General features: G+C 34.7%; 3 protein-coding genes across 3 annotated transcripts; 1 reads left to right on the top strand and 2 right to left on the bottom strand.

Moving 5' to 3' along the window:
* Positions 1-215: 215 nt before the first annotated feature.
* Positions 216-2270, bottom strand: LOC114407467 (pectinesterase-like). The gene is made up of 2 exons (XM_028370572.1): positions 1180-2270; positions 216-1097 (listed from the first exon to the last, which is right to left on the bottom strand). The coding sequence occupies exons 1-2, from the start codon at positions 2168-2170 to the stop codon at positions 382-384; spliced, it is 1707 nt and encodes a 568-aa protein (XP_028226373.1). The 5' UTR covers positions 2171-2270; the 3' UTR covers positions 216-381.
* Positions 2271-7145: 4875 nt separating this feature from the next.
* On the top strand, positions 7146-9105 carry LOC114407469. The gene is given in 5 exon segments (XM_028370573.1): positions 7146-7339; positions 8072-8180; positions 8414-8470; positions 8564-8699; positions 8817-9105. Coding segments are annotated over 5 exon segments (423 nt in total). The 5' UTR covers positions 7146-7273; the 3' UTR covers positions 8872-9105.
* Positions 9106-11829: 2724 nt separating this feature from the next.
* On the bottom strand, positions 11830-13971 carry LOC114407466. Its single transcript, XM_028370571.1, has 3 exons — positions 13636-13971; positions 12616-13567; positions 11830-12368 (listed from the first exon to the last, which is right to left on the bottom strand). The coding sequence occupies exons 1-3, from the start codon at positions 13880-13882 to the stop codon at positions 12179-12181; spliced, it is 1389 nt and encodes a 462-aa protein (XP_028226372.1). The 5' UTR covers positions 13883-13971; the 3' UTR covers positions 11830-12178.
* Positions 13972-14392: the final 421 nt, after the last annotated feature.

The raw sequence follows: 14392 nt of genomic DNA, 5'->3' as shown, positions 1-14392 counted from the left end.
AATAATTAAATCAATATTAGTTACACTTTTAATTCGATGAAAATGAACTAATATATTATCGTTTGAAGAATTATTTATTTAGGAATAACCAATTAATTAAGTAGTGTTGAGAAGCAATTATGATTAGCATTAAAGCCAAGTCTATAATAATAATAATAATAAATTTTCTTGGGCAGGCACCAAAATTGTGTGATGATAGGAAATGAAAGAATATGTTAGTTAATCGAAATAAATTATCTAATTTTTATTAAAAATATTATCCGGAGACCTCCAAAGATAAATGCAAAGAATAACAAATTGTCACACGGACTATGACCCTCAACATGACAAACGCTAACACTCAATTAATAATGTGAGCATTGATAGATATTTGGTTTAATTTCAAGCTTTCAAGAAGTTAAGTGCATGAGGAACATGGAGAGCCTTCAACCAGTCAGTTCCACCGTTGGAACCAGCCTGGAGGAATTGGGCAGGGGTGAACTGAGCAGCTTCTTGCTGGCTAATGAGACCGCGGTAACCCTTCCACTTGATCCTTCCGTTAACGTTGGCACCAGGTCCATCGTTGTTGTATTCAGCATAGTACAGGGTGTCTTCGAAGTGTTCACCGGCCCATGGGCACCATCCTTCCGGGTGAAGGAAGTCACCCACGGTGGATTCCATCACAATTGTCCTTGAGAATTGCTTCCATGGCCTTCCAAGGTATGACTTCACCTGGAATCTTGTAGGGAAGAGTTCGGCTTCTGGGATGATGTTGCAACCCTGGATCACGATTCCTGTATCCATGTTCTTCATGGATGTTCCGTCGGCGGTGATCGTGTTGAACTGGTTGTCCAAGGGCTTCCTCACGATGATCACTGAGTGCTGGATCACGGTGGGGGAGGTGCCAAAGATGAAGTCCACTGTGCCAGAGATCACGCAGTTGCGGTAGAATTGCCTGTTGGTCTGGACGTACAAGGTGTCTTGGTACCCCAAAATGTGGCAACCAACCAGAGCTGATCTGTCTCCTTGGTTCCTGAATGCAACGGCTTGGTGGCCCTCAGCACCGGCTGTGTTCTGGAATGTCATTGCCTTGGCAATGAAGCCTTCGGCAGTGTTGGCTGCAGCATGCATGCAAAATAAATCAATTCATTCATTCATATATATGAGATAAGGGTACGTGGAATGAATTAAATAAATTACCGAAAGTGGCAGTTTGCATGGTCTTGACACCTTCGACGTAGTTCTTGCGACCGGTGATGATGGTCTTAGCAGGGCCATCACCGTACATGAGAATGTTGACTGCAGTCTTGGGAACGGTGATGTACTCGTCATAGACACCGGCCTTAACGTAGATAATGTACCTACCCTGGTTATTCTTAGGGTATGAAGCAATAGCCTGAGCAACGGTATTGAACTGACCAGAGCCATCCTTGGCAACCACAACATTGGGCTTGATACGTGCTCTCCATCCACGAGCCAAGAGCTTGCGATCACCAGCAGAGAACCAAGTGGGGAACCCATCCTCGCTGAGAAGACGACGAGATGCGGGTTTAAGATTAAACTTTAAGCCGAACTGCTCGAGGATGTGGGACAAAGAACTCACAATGTCAAGGGTGATGCCAGTGAGTTTCTGAACATTGTCCAAGGTCTGGGTCTGCAACTGCTCCTTGATCTTCTTCTCACCGTCTTTGGCATCGTCAAAACCCTCCGTGCAGGCCTGTTGGTAAGAGATGACAGCGCTGAGCCAGTTCTTGAAATCAGCCTGTTGGTTATGCACGGCCTGGACGTTGTTGTTGTGAACCATGTCAGTGCTGAGCTGGAGGCTCTCGATGGCTGATTGCAAGAGGTCCTTGCAGTCGTCAAGGGCCATCTTGGTTCCGTTATCGCTGCCACCGTACTCTGTGGTGAGCCTGTCGCTCATGTTGAAGGCCCTGGTCACGCTGTCCATGGTGGCTTTCACAGCGGTGGCGATGTAGGCCTTGGGGTCAGCGCTGTCCATGCCCTTCACGGAGCTCAGGGTGTCATGGCAGAGCTTTTTCTCATCGGTGTTTTGGCATATGACCCCTACGTATTTTTGGTGGGATTCAACTGCAGGATCCTCGCCCTTCTTGTTCACGGCGACCACCACGCCGATTGCCACACCCACCACCAGGATGAGAGAAACAGCCGAGATAATGATCTTTCCTGACATATTTGCTATTTTTTTTTTTTTTTTGGCCTTAGAAGTTAGGCTTATTATTATTCCTCCCCTTTGGGTGCTTGTAGCTTGGGGGGGATGCTTTGGAGATGCCGGTGAAGTGTCCATGGCCTCAGCTGGCTTTATATAGTGCTTCTTCGAGGTTTCTCCACCAATCAATTCATCAAAGTCTTTATTTTTGCCAATTCTTAGGTGTCTTTGCCTTCTCAACTTTAGTAATGCGTTGGAACGGTATTTCTATTTTAATCACTGCTTCTGTGGTGCCTATGAAAATACTAGTTGAAGGAGAACATTTCTTCGATCATCCTCAACTCTCGTGCTATATATTTTCTAGGTAAACCATTCAGAGGATTCTGGCGTGGCTTCGTAACCGTTGGATCACTTAATTAGCTTGTGGTTACTGGATCATAATCGATAATATCTTATTTGTATTATTATGTTATGCTATATATGCAATACAATGTTGGATTATTATGGATACTTCTCTTCATGTTTGCTCTTGCTATATCTGCCTTTTATTCTGAGAACGGTTTACCTTGATACTATATTTGCTAGCAAAATAATTTATACGTGCATGTGTTCTTTTTTTTTTTTTATATCATTTATACGTGTGTTTAATTTACACTTTGTGCCATTCGGTTTTTTTTTTTTTTTTGTAAGCACAGTTACAGTTTGATATACTATATATACACGAGAAAATTTAAACACAATTGTATCATATTTTAGTTGTTTAGGAGGGTTTTATCATTTTTTTACAGCATGGTTTTAATGTTAAATTATGACTAGTAATGCAAAATGAAAAAAAAAAGTGTAATCATTATGACCAGTAACACTTGTGGGAATGGTAAATTTTGTGAGGTTTCAATGTTTCATATATCATCGGAATACTGATGTAGTAAATATGAGAAAGTAACCTAACAAATTGAATGAGAAAATTGTATTCAAGCTTCCTTATCACAGATTTGACCATTCTAATTTAAGTGGGAAGATGTTTTAAGAGATAATTATGTATGTATTGAAATATCTTGTAGTAAAATTAACTTAATTTAATTTCTTGCTTATTTATTCTGAAGGTATTTTAGATAGAGTAGTAATATTTAGACACCTCAATTTTAAAATTCTTATTGACACTCGTAATTTATTTTCTCACCCTTCTTGTTAAATCAATTTTCTATTACATTTATCACTTTTCTCTATTATATATATTTTCTTTCTATCGGTGTATATTAGCATATGGATGTAGAAGAAACATTTTCCTTTACAATAACAAGTTGGTTAGAATTTTTTTTAGTCTGGGTACTGTGACAGCCTCTACCCCATACATATATGTACTACTAATAAAAGAAATAAGAAATCAAACTTAATTAAAAAAAAATTAAAACACATTTAAATACAAGTCTTTCAAGAGGATAGAAGGTTCACATTCACCTTTCTAACATCATAATAAAACTTGTTCAAATAATTAATAAATTATTTCGACTCAAAACAAGGTTATCCAAGACTTCAAACAATTAATATAGCAACTTATACCCTAATGTCACATATTGTGTCTCGACGTCATTCAGCACAAGGTTCCTTAAGATAACTCACCTAGTCATCTGCTCCCCCGAACACAAAGTTCAAGATCATCACAGGATCTAAACACAAACAACAGAGAGAGTGAGTTGTCACATTCCTAACTAATAGAGAAAAAATAAGACAACATATAGGTATAAATATTATATAACAAAATACAATTCACTTGAGCATAATTCACGTTATTTTATCACACGTCTCATTCATTTTTACAACATTTGCATACTCAATAGTCAAAACACAATATCAAATCAATCAATATAGAACAATACACAAGCGTTATGCAGCAGATACACTAAGACTCAATGCTATATGCAATGTGGTACCATGTCAGTGAAAAATCTCGTCGGGCGCCTAGAAGTACATGACAAGACAAACCACACACTAGCAAGTCAAGTCACTCTCACTAGGTAATATCATAGGGAGACCAGTCAGGGTCACAGTATTTTGCGAGAATGCTTCAACCATATGGGATCAACATAGGCTTAAAGGAGCACTCAAACCGGGTGACCCCCAAGGCCTACACTCCGAAGAGTCTGGCAGGGTCTCTCCCTCCTGATTCAGGTTCAATCCAGAAAACATTTTAGCACACAAACTCTATCTATAAACTGTACAAAACACACGACTCCTCAATTATTCTCAAATATTTTTAACTCGTCGCCCTTTAAGGATCTTAGCATTAACTCATCGCCCTTAAAGAATATTAGCATTAATTCGTCGCCCTTAAAGAGTCTTATAGTCGTGTGATTGTGCAATTCACAGTTTACAACTCAATGCACACAACATCTCAATCACGTGCATACTCAGTTTATCACATACACTCGATCTCAATTACAATGGTATAATCTCAAAATAGCATGTTATCACACCTCATGAATCATATTGACTTTACCTATGAACTATGCAATACACACAACTACTCAATTATTTTCAAAATCATTTTAACTCGTCGCGCTTGTGATTAAACTCGTCGGATTCCCACAATGGATCCCATCACAATACTCGTTGCGTAAAATTCATCGCCCTTAAAGGGTCTTGCAGTTGTGTGATTGTATCATTCATAGCTCACAACACAATACACATCTCAATATACATGTATTTCACCATTCATCACATGTTCAATTCACCACATACTCACAATTTGAATCATCATTTCATATCCTCAATATAACAATTTATACAAAAAATTATCACAACCTGAGGACTAAAACTCCTCAATTAATATTACACAAGTATTTCAAAATCATAGGTCAAAATATACAAATATCAAGAGCATAATTTATCAAGCAATTCTCATCAGAACATTAATATTTTATTTATAATCATAAAGGAAAAATTTTAATTTAATAAATATCCCAAAATAAAACCTCAATTTAATCCTCTAAAGATCCCTACACATGTTCTCACTAACCCCCAATTGTGAATAACTCATACCTTGCCTCTAAGCAGACTCACGTGTCTTCCGAAAGCGATAGAGACATCTCTAACAAGTTCCTGAGATTCCTCTGGTTGCTCTGATAGGGTTCCCAAACGTTAGAGAGAATGAGAAGGGATTGAAGCCTCCATTTGCACTATCTTCATGCGATTCCTTTGTATCCCTCCACGAATATTATCTCACAAATCCCATGGTGAAAGTCTGCGCAATTGAATTTCAAACAACATATCCAAATTTTACTACAATTCAATGGTTAAAGAATCTGAAATCGTAGTTTTACCGAGACGGTTTTGGGTTTCTGTGAAAAAATAAAATGCTACAATGCGAAGGGTATTCCTCTAATCTCAGACATGATTTTGAAATTCCCAACGGTTAGAATGCTCAAAATTGGGTTGCGAACCTGGTGCTTAAATTTTACGGCAATCTAACGGTGAATGAGTCTGAGATCATCATTTTTCTGAGGTCTGCAAAAAAAGATAGGTTGAGAAGGGAAAAAGAAATTGAGAATTGGAAGAGGTGGCTGAGGAGTCACGACCTAGCATTTTTCTATTTATAGTTAGGGGTGTTCACGATCTATTATTTATTCTATTTATTTATTTTTATTATTTTATAAAAAAAGAAACTATTTTATTCTCTGTCCCATGAATAATAAAATATCATTTTTATTTTCTCTCAAACCATTATTTTAATTAATAAATTTATTTTCCCCTATTTATTTAATTATAAAACCTCATCATTTTTTTCTAAAACTCTATTTATTTACAAATAACAATCTTTTTTAAATTAGTTTAGGAAAATTGAGATGCTACGAATACCATCTTTATTAATATACTTTAATATAATTTTTTAATATTGTTGTCCAATAATATAAAATAATAAAGTAAAATTAGTTGCATATTAATTATCTTATGAATTTTTATCAATAAGGTCAAATTAATAATACATTATTCAATTAATAACTCGAAATTTGTCACAGAGAAAAGGATAAGAACAATGATCAACATGTTACTAAAATTATTTGAGAACCAAGCTGTACATATATACATGCCAATATTGATATTGCATCAAAATAAAAGACCAAAAAGGTAATGAAATATGTGTTTTTTTCCTAACCACGAGATATCTATAGCTTTTTATTTACCATTCAACTAATCTCCTTTACATCAAATCAGTTCATTTTAAAGTAAAATAGAATTTCCGAATAAGACTCAGCTTTTGAATTGGGAATAAACTCCAAATCTTGATTAAGGAACTTAATTATAGAATGCCAACAACTCTCTGGATAATAAAATATGTACTTATGACCCTTTAATAATTGCTATATAATGTTCTGATCTTTTCATCTCCTCATGCAGTATAGGGTAAAAGGAAAAAAAAGGAAATATAAGGTAACGGATTCAGGAACTTGACTTTCACAGATTCTTGAATTTTCACGCAGAATGACTTTTGTGTTGTACTGAAAGGAACATACAATGAGACTAGAGCACGCCTTAGTATACTGTAACCATTTTGCACTAACATATGCTTAATTAAACATGATTATTCAAAGTTTTTTTTAACAAGATTCAAAGTTAATTTATACTACGTACTTTGTCACTAAATTTACTGTAGACTGAATTTACATGTTAATTTCTTTTTAGAACAACAATGTCAAATAACTACATAACTTTTTTATTTTATCGATGTTGCACAAATTCAATTCATATCTCTCGCACACAAAATTGTTACAAATAGGGTCCTGTTAATTGATGCCTTAACAATATTAGTTAAAAAATTAAAAAAAATTAAAAAAAAATATGAACAATATAATTTTATATATTTTATACATTTTAAAAAAATATTTCTACTTTTATCTTTTAAAACACTGGTTAACATTTATAAAAAAATTAAAAAATTTATAAAAAAAATAATTATTTTTCATTCAATCCGTTAAATTATTATTGTATTACTCGGAAAAGTTTTTGGGTAGCGGGAACAAAACGATTATTACGAGATGTGCTCGAAGTTACTCTGATTGCCTCTGCACTCTGCAATCAAATTCAAAACTTGAGGCTAAATGTTGCTCTGTCACTCCCAACTCTTCACAAATGGATGCCGATGAAGCCAAAATCTTGCTCGGTTTCCCTCCCAATTCTCGTCCAACTCCATCCCAGGTCTTTTCATTTTCTCATTCCTAATGTCTAGGGTTTTTAATTCTTTCTATCGCGATTGCCAAATCAAAATTCACTCCCTTAACAAACTCAATTTCAGTTTTTGAGCCTCACCCATTTTTTATTATTACCACTTAGCTTTATTTCCTCAATTCCTACTGGGTTTTCTTTAAGTTGATTACTTAACATTAATAATATTAAAAAAAAAGTTTTTATTCTAAAGTACTGAACTTAGACGATGAACTGGTACTTTGTGTTGGAATACACACTGTTCGTCACTCAATTGTAAGAGATGCAATTCACTCTCTCTCATATTCACTCGTGTATCTGTTAGGAAGAAGATGCTCTGCCATGTAAACTTGCCATAGGGGTAGTTGTTATTCTAGAAGTAGTTGCCGTAGGGGTAGTTGTTATTCTAGAGGTAGTTATTGTGGTGGTTATTGTAGCGATTATCGTAGTGGGAGTGCGGTTATTATAGTGAGATTACGATTATTGTAGAACATTCAGGCTTAAGTTTGTTACCGCTAACAATATCACTCACTGTTTTAAGCACAGAATTGCACACCTATAGAATGAAAATAATTCACTTTATTAAGATGTATGTATGTCCTTTTATACAAGCAAAACAAAGCAACAACCCTTTACACTTGGGCTAGACACTTATAAAACAGAATTAAACTCTCACACTTTGTCGTTTTCTGCTTGTGCCTATTCTGATTTTTACTTTTTGTTTAGGTAAAATCAGCTTACAAAAAGAAGGTGTGGGAATCTCACCCTGATCTATTTCCTTCTCATGAAAAGCCTCTCGCTGAGTCTAAGTTTAAACTGGTGAGCTGTTCATTTAATTTTTTTTTATTTCCTCGACTGTATCATCACAAGAATTCGGATGATAGGAGCAATTTTACAACTCTAGTCTAGTTGTGAATGGTGATGATATTGGTAGCTGACTAGACATCACATGGTGTTAGACTATTACAGTAAAACTGTGTCGTGAATGAAGATGATGGCCATTTAATCTGTTTTAGATTGCCATATTATATGATTTTTGGTGGAGAAAAAATGTTAGATTGCCACCCCCTTGTACTCAATAAATTTCGTTTTACACAGGTGGGAGAGGAGGAGCTTCAAGTTCAGGTAAATTTGTATTCCGTATCTTCCTTGTGTCATTTAAAACCAACCCTTCTGTTTTCCTTTTCCTTAACTAAACTTGGCATAATTCTTGTTCAGTTGATCAATATTCACACGTTGTGAGAACTGGATTCCCAAGGGCTCATGGAGGAAGAAAAAATCATGCTATGATTAAAGTCCCATTCCTTCTAATCATTCTGGGAACACTTGCGCTTGGAGGATTTAATGCTTCTAGGTGGCTAACAGTCAATCTTGTGGCTGATTCTTTTCATTTTTCGTATATTACGAATAAATAAGTATTTGTTCGTTCACATAATGAGTTAACGACATCCTTTCTACTACTGTCTCGCAGGGCTTACAAAAAGCAAAAGGATGAATACCCTTCACACAATCCATTTCTTCCTTGATTTATCCTCGAGCTATCCAGTAAATTGATATTTGTTTCCTTAAAGTGATATCTTTGTTGTAATTTGTGAAGAATGTTATACCATATATAGAAAGATAAGTGATATGGTGAAGAATGTTATGTCATGCATAGAAAGGTAAGTGAAATGGAACCAATAAAAGTCATGTGATTATCATAGACTGTAAACTTATTCCATCTCGATTTCAATACAAGCTAATTCTTTGAAGGGATGCCATGCAGCTTGCAGCTTGCAGCTTGAATAGATAGATAGATACTTTTATACCATATATCTAGTTTGTTTCTTTTCTCCTATCGTTGAATAGATAGATAGATACTTTTATACCATATATCTAGTCGCACTTTTTTTTTTTTGTTCACAGAATCTAATAACACTTAATAAACATTTTTTTCCTTTGTTTTCAAACATTTACAATATCACAATTTTAATACTTTCTCAGTTCCATATTATATTATGACATTTGAGGTTTTCACACATGTATTAAAAAATATATTAATATCTTGAATTTTTTTAAAAATATTATGTAATTTTTAATACATTTTAAATCTCTTTAATTAATTACCTAGTAATAACTACTCCCACATTAAGGGTATTTCATGAAAAAAAATATTTAATGTTTTATCGATTTTGTAAAATTATAACTAATTTGGAATAATTTTTTTGCTAAAATATCATACGAAGGAAAGAGAGAGTGCTGAGTTAAATTTATAGAATTGGTGTCTTCTTTTCGCATAAATAAATTCAAAATTTGCCTTATTTCATTTAATTATTTTGCTTGTTCTTTTATATTAGGTTATGTTCTGAGCGATGAAATTGGCGTTGTGGACTTTGGGAACACGACAGTTGTCAATGTACCTCCACACCGAAATCTTGGCCGCCGGGTAAGTTGCGGTTGCATGACCACCCATCACCTCACCATTGCCTTTATTTTCTTGGAGAACCACGCAAACTGACTACCAGTTTACGATTACTGTCATCTCACCTCCTCCTTATAGAATCCAATCGGGTTACAACTTACGGGTTTTTTAAAATGTAAATATTCTTTATTTAAATTTGTATAAAATTAATACATGTGTATATATCGATATAGAAATTTTCTAATTTTAAAAAATAAAAAATAACTAATAATTTCGTCAATGCTGAGAAATATTCTAAAGAAAATTACTCTAATTTAATGTAAAAAACTAAATATATGTATATGAGAATTTACTTTTTATTTTTAAAAAAACATCCGTTAGTTTTAATTTTTTAAGATATTTGTTACAAAATTACGTGATTAGATGAAAATACATATGTTATTTATTATACATCTAATACATAGATAAATCTTAAATGATAAATATTTATAGTTGCACACCTTAAAATTGGAATATATTTTTTCCATTAAAGCATTGGTATAAAATATCTATAAGCTTTGTTGATGAATAATATTTGTCACAAAATCTTTAATAATTTTTTTTCTCTTAATCATATATTTTTTAATTTATAAAACTTGAACTCAAGAGAATCAAATTCAATATCACTGACCAATGAGTGTTAGTCCAAAATCATGGTATTAGTATGAGAAATTGAATCTTCTTGAACCATTAATTAAATTTTTTCCCAAAAAAATTATAAGAATATTAACTTGGAGTTAATTTTATAGAAGAATGCATTTAATGACTTTCAAATAGTCAATGAGAGCATTAATTAAATTATTTAAGATGATTTGAATAATTAATCTCTCTTTAAGAATTAGCTGGATTATATTATTTTGATTGGTTAGGTAAAAAAATTGCAAAAAGTATGTTCATTTAGTAAAATAATTCAAAACAAAAGAGAACCTCACCCATGAACGCATGAGTCATTGTAACCCTACGAGTAACCTTATGAAAATCAAGATTTGCATATTGGAAGGCACACATCCAAATAGAATCCTCAACATCAGGGTTTGCATGTTGATGTCCCAAAACTACATTGCCTCTCTTATGAAAAAACTAAATATAATAGTTATAATGACATGCAAAAAAGTATTAATAGAAATCATATACCACCAAGTAACAAAAAACCAACATGAACATGCCTAAATCGAGAATCATAATGAAAATTGTTGAAGAAATAAGAAGATGAAAGAAAAAATGACAAGGTTTTGAAGTTTTACCTCTATCAAAGCTTGAAGTGAAAATGATACGATTTTTGTTATGGAGCTTAAAGTTTGAAGTTACCCACAAAAATAATATAAGTATATATATATATATATAGGCCGACCTATCAGATTTATAAGGCTTCTTAATAAGATTAAATCTGATCTATTTAATTTAATAGGTTTTTAAAAAAATCCGAGCCTAATCTTCTTATTAAATAGGTCAGTTCAGACCAGACGACTTTATATAGGTCAAGTCGTAGACCCCTGTAGACTGGCCTAACCTATTCCCACCCCTATTCACAAGTACATTTCTATCGAGATCAATTTGTATACACAAATTTTCAAACAAAGCAATATAAGTAATATTTTTCAAAAACCAAATTATATACTTATTTTAAAAGTGACCATCTTCATACTACAAAACAAAAGAAATGAAATATTAACATAACACTGTATATCTGATTCAACTCCTATTTGGAAGAGATTTAAAACTCCGATTGAGAGAAGTGAAAATTTGGGGAGTGGGTAAAGTTGCTTTTCCTCCAAATAACTTTTTTCACACCATATATTTTGCCACCACCTTGCATCAACACGTATTTTCCTACTCCCAAAAGCATGCTTGATTGAAATTGAAAAACATGTAATTTTTGCAGGTTAAAATTTTATACCAAGTTCAACCACAAACTTGTTTTTGAAATATTTTTTAAAAATATAAATCACTTCTCTTCAAACTCAATTTTAAACAATATCAAGCTTGCAAAGGTTCACCCAAACACACAATCATCCAAACAATATAAATTTTTCTATGTAAAGTATAATGTCCCAAAAGGAAATCAATTTTTTCATTCTCAATTCTTTCAAAATCAATTCTACACAAATCTAAGACAAACTCTATGTCTGTCTACCCCAACAAAAAAAAAGTATAATTCGACCCAACTGGTTGCATACTTACAATCAGTACAAGTTTAAAAGCTGTCTGTGTCTTAGGGTTTTTCCCAAAAAGCACCTCATTTTGATCTTACTTGCCAAAAGAGAGGCTGCTACTTTCCCACCACTGACCAAATGCAAGCACCTCATTTATCAGATTCATGAAAAGCATAAGACAACAGACTCCGCAAAACCGTGAGCAACAGAGATTGCAGAGAGAATACAGCTTGACACCGTTCATGATTTAGCTATGTCAACTGAGCTACTTAATATACTCTCCTTAAGCCTAATGGTAATTGGCTGCCACCCACTATGATGATGTATAATCCATTTCTTGACTGTGATCATCATCTCTAGAATTTTAAGCACATCCCCTAATACAACCTCTCGAAGACATGATTTCTTTAGAGTCACAGATGCTTCAAATCTAGTTAAAAAGAAAAGGTCAATACATCAGTAATAAGGCTTCAAGAAGTCGGGGCGTTTAGTTTGAGAAAACACTTTTATTTAATTACAAAATCTTTTCAATCCGTGAAAGCAACAATTCTTTTGTTTTCTCTGTTTCCGTCCACAAATCTTCAAAAACAGTAAACAGATCGAAAACATACAACATTTTCTCAAATTAAACAAACTAACCCTTAAGAACCACCAAACTAACAAAGACATATGTATACCTGCAACGAGATGTCAACATCAACGATCTCCCAGATGATGAAGTGAGGAACTGCTTGACTCTATCCCATGTTTCTTGCGGAAAATCACAAGGATGACCACCCATATGGTTGACACAGTTCCAGAGCGTGTCATTTCTAGCAAGATACAAATGCATGGGCCCACAGACTCGTTTGGCTAGCCTACCTTGCTGTATGGCAGCATCCAAGACCATCCTGACATCAATTGTCTGATACTTGGGGTCCCCATAACGAATGCAATCAGTTATATTTGCTTCAGAGGGCAGAATCATTTCAACCTTGAGCAAGTTTAGGGTTCTCATAATAACATCAATTAGATTCTCCACATTGTACTCAGAATTATCTTGATGAGTAGTAGCATTCATAACACGAGGAATTTCATTTAGCTTTTTTTGGTGTGAATCACGACGAGGAATTAAAATTTGATTAATCTCCTTAGAACTAGTCGGGGTTGGGATTAGGTTTACGGGTTCGTTACATTTACTAGTAAAGAATTCATGAGGTGCTCCGATAAAGAACTTTCTTAGCGGTTGTGGTGGTGGCGGTAGTGGTTCTGCATCATTGTTCTTGGTCTCGATTGGGGTTATTGTGGTAATTTTTCTAATGTATTTAGGTTTGGGTTTGAATTGAAAAGGTTGAAGGAGAGGGGCGGGAGTGGGGGGTTTACAGGAGTTGGAGGTGGAGTCGGAGAGGGGCGGGCCGCCGGCGGAGAGGGTTGTCCAGAGCCAGACGACTTTGGCGGCGGCGGCGAGGGAGGGAGAAACGTGCGGCGGGTGGGCGAGGAGAATGTTGTACTTTCGCAAACTGAGTTGGTGAAGGGCGTTGGAGAAGTTGGTGTCGCCGGATATGAGCAAGTAGTTAGCGGGGGCGGGATTGTCTACGGCCCATAGCAGCATGTCCACAAGAATCTTCATGTCGCTAGCATCATTCGCACCTGAAAGAAACAGAAAAAGAAATGAATAGTGGTATTTTGGAGAGAGAGTGTGAAAATGTGTATGTTACCGGTGGGGATGTGGTTGAGGGAAACGCCGGTGCTGGAGAGGGCGTGTTGGACGGGGGGAGGGATGCGGTTGGTGTCACCATAGGCGGAGATGGAGAGGGGGCCGGCGTAGTTGATGCCGACGAGGGCGGAGGTTATGTTCTGAGCGATGGAATTGGCGTTGTGGCCTTTGGGAACACGACAGTTGTCAATGTCCCACCACACCGAAATCTTGGCCGCCGAGTAAGTTGTGGCTGCATGGCCACCCATCACCTCACCATTGCCTTTATTTTCTTGGAGAACCAAGCAGACTCACTACCACTTTACGAACCTCTTCCTTATGGAATCCAATCGGTTACAACTTACAGTATATGTCCATATAGAAATTTTCTAATTTTAAAAAATAAAAAATAACTAATAATTTCGTCAATGCTGAGAAATATTCTAAAGAAAATTACTCTAATTTAATGTAAAAAACTATATATATGTATATGAGAATTTACTTTTTATTTTTTTAAAAAAATACATCCGTTAGTTTTCATTTTTTAAGATATTTGTTACAAAATTACGTGATTAGATGAAAATACATATGTTATTTATTATACATCTAATACATAGATAAATCTTAAATGATAAATATTTATAGTTGCACACCTTAAAATTGGAATATATTTTTTTTATTAAAGCATTGGTATAAAATATCTATAAACTTTGTTGATGAATAATATTTGTCACAAAATCTTTAATAATTTTTTTTCTTTTAATCATATATTTTTTAAT

The sequence above is a fragment of the Glycine soja genome, chromosome 3 (assembly GCF_004193775.1).
Source record: "Glycine soja cultivar W05 chromosome 3, ASM419377v2, whole genome shotgun sequence".
Lineage (NCBI taxonomy): Eukaryota > Viridiplantae > Streptophyta > Magnoliopsida > Fabales > Fabaceae > Glycine > Glycine soja.
This window is presented reverse-complemented; position numbering and strand designations above follow the sequence as displayed.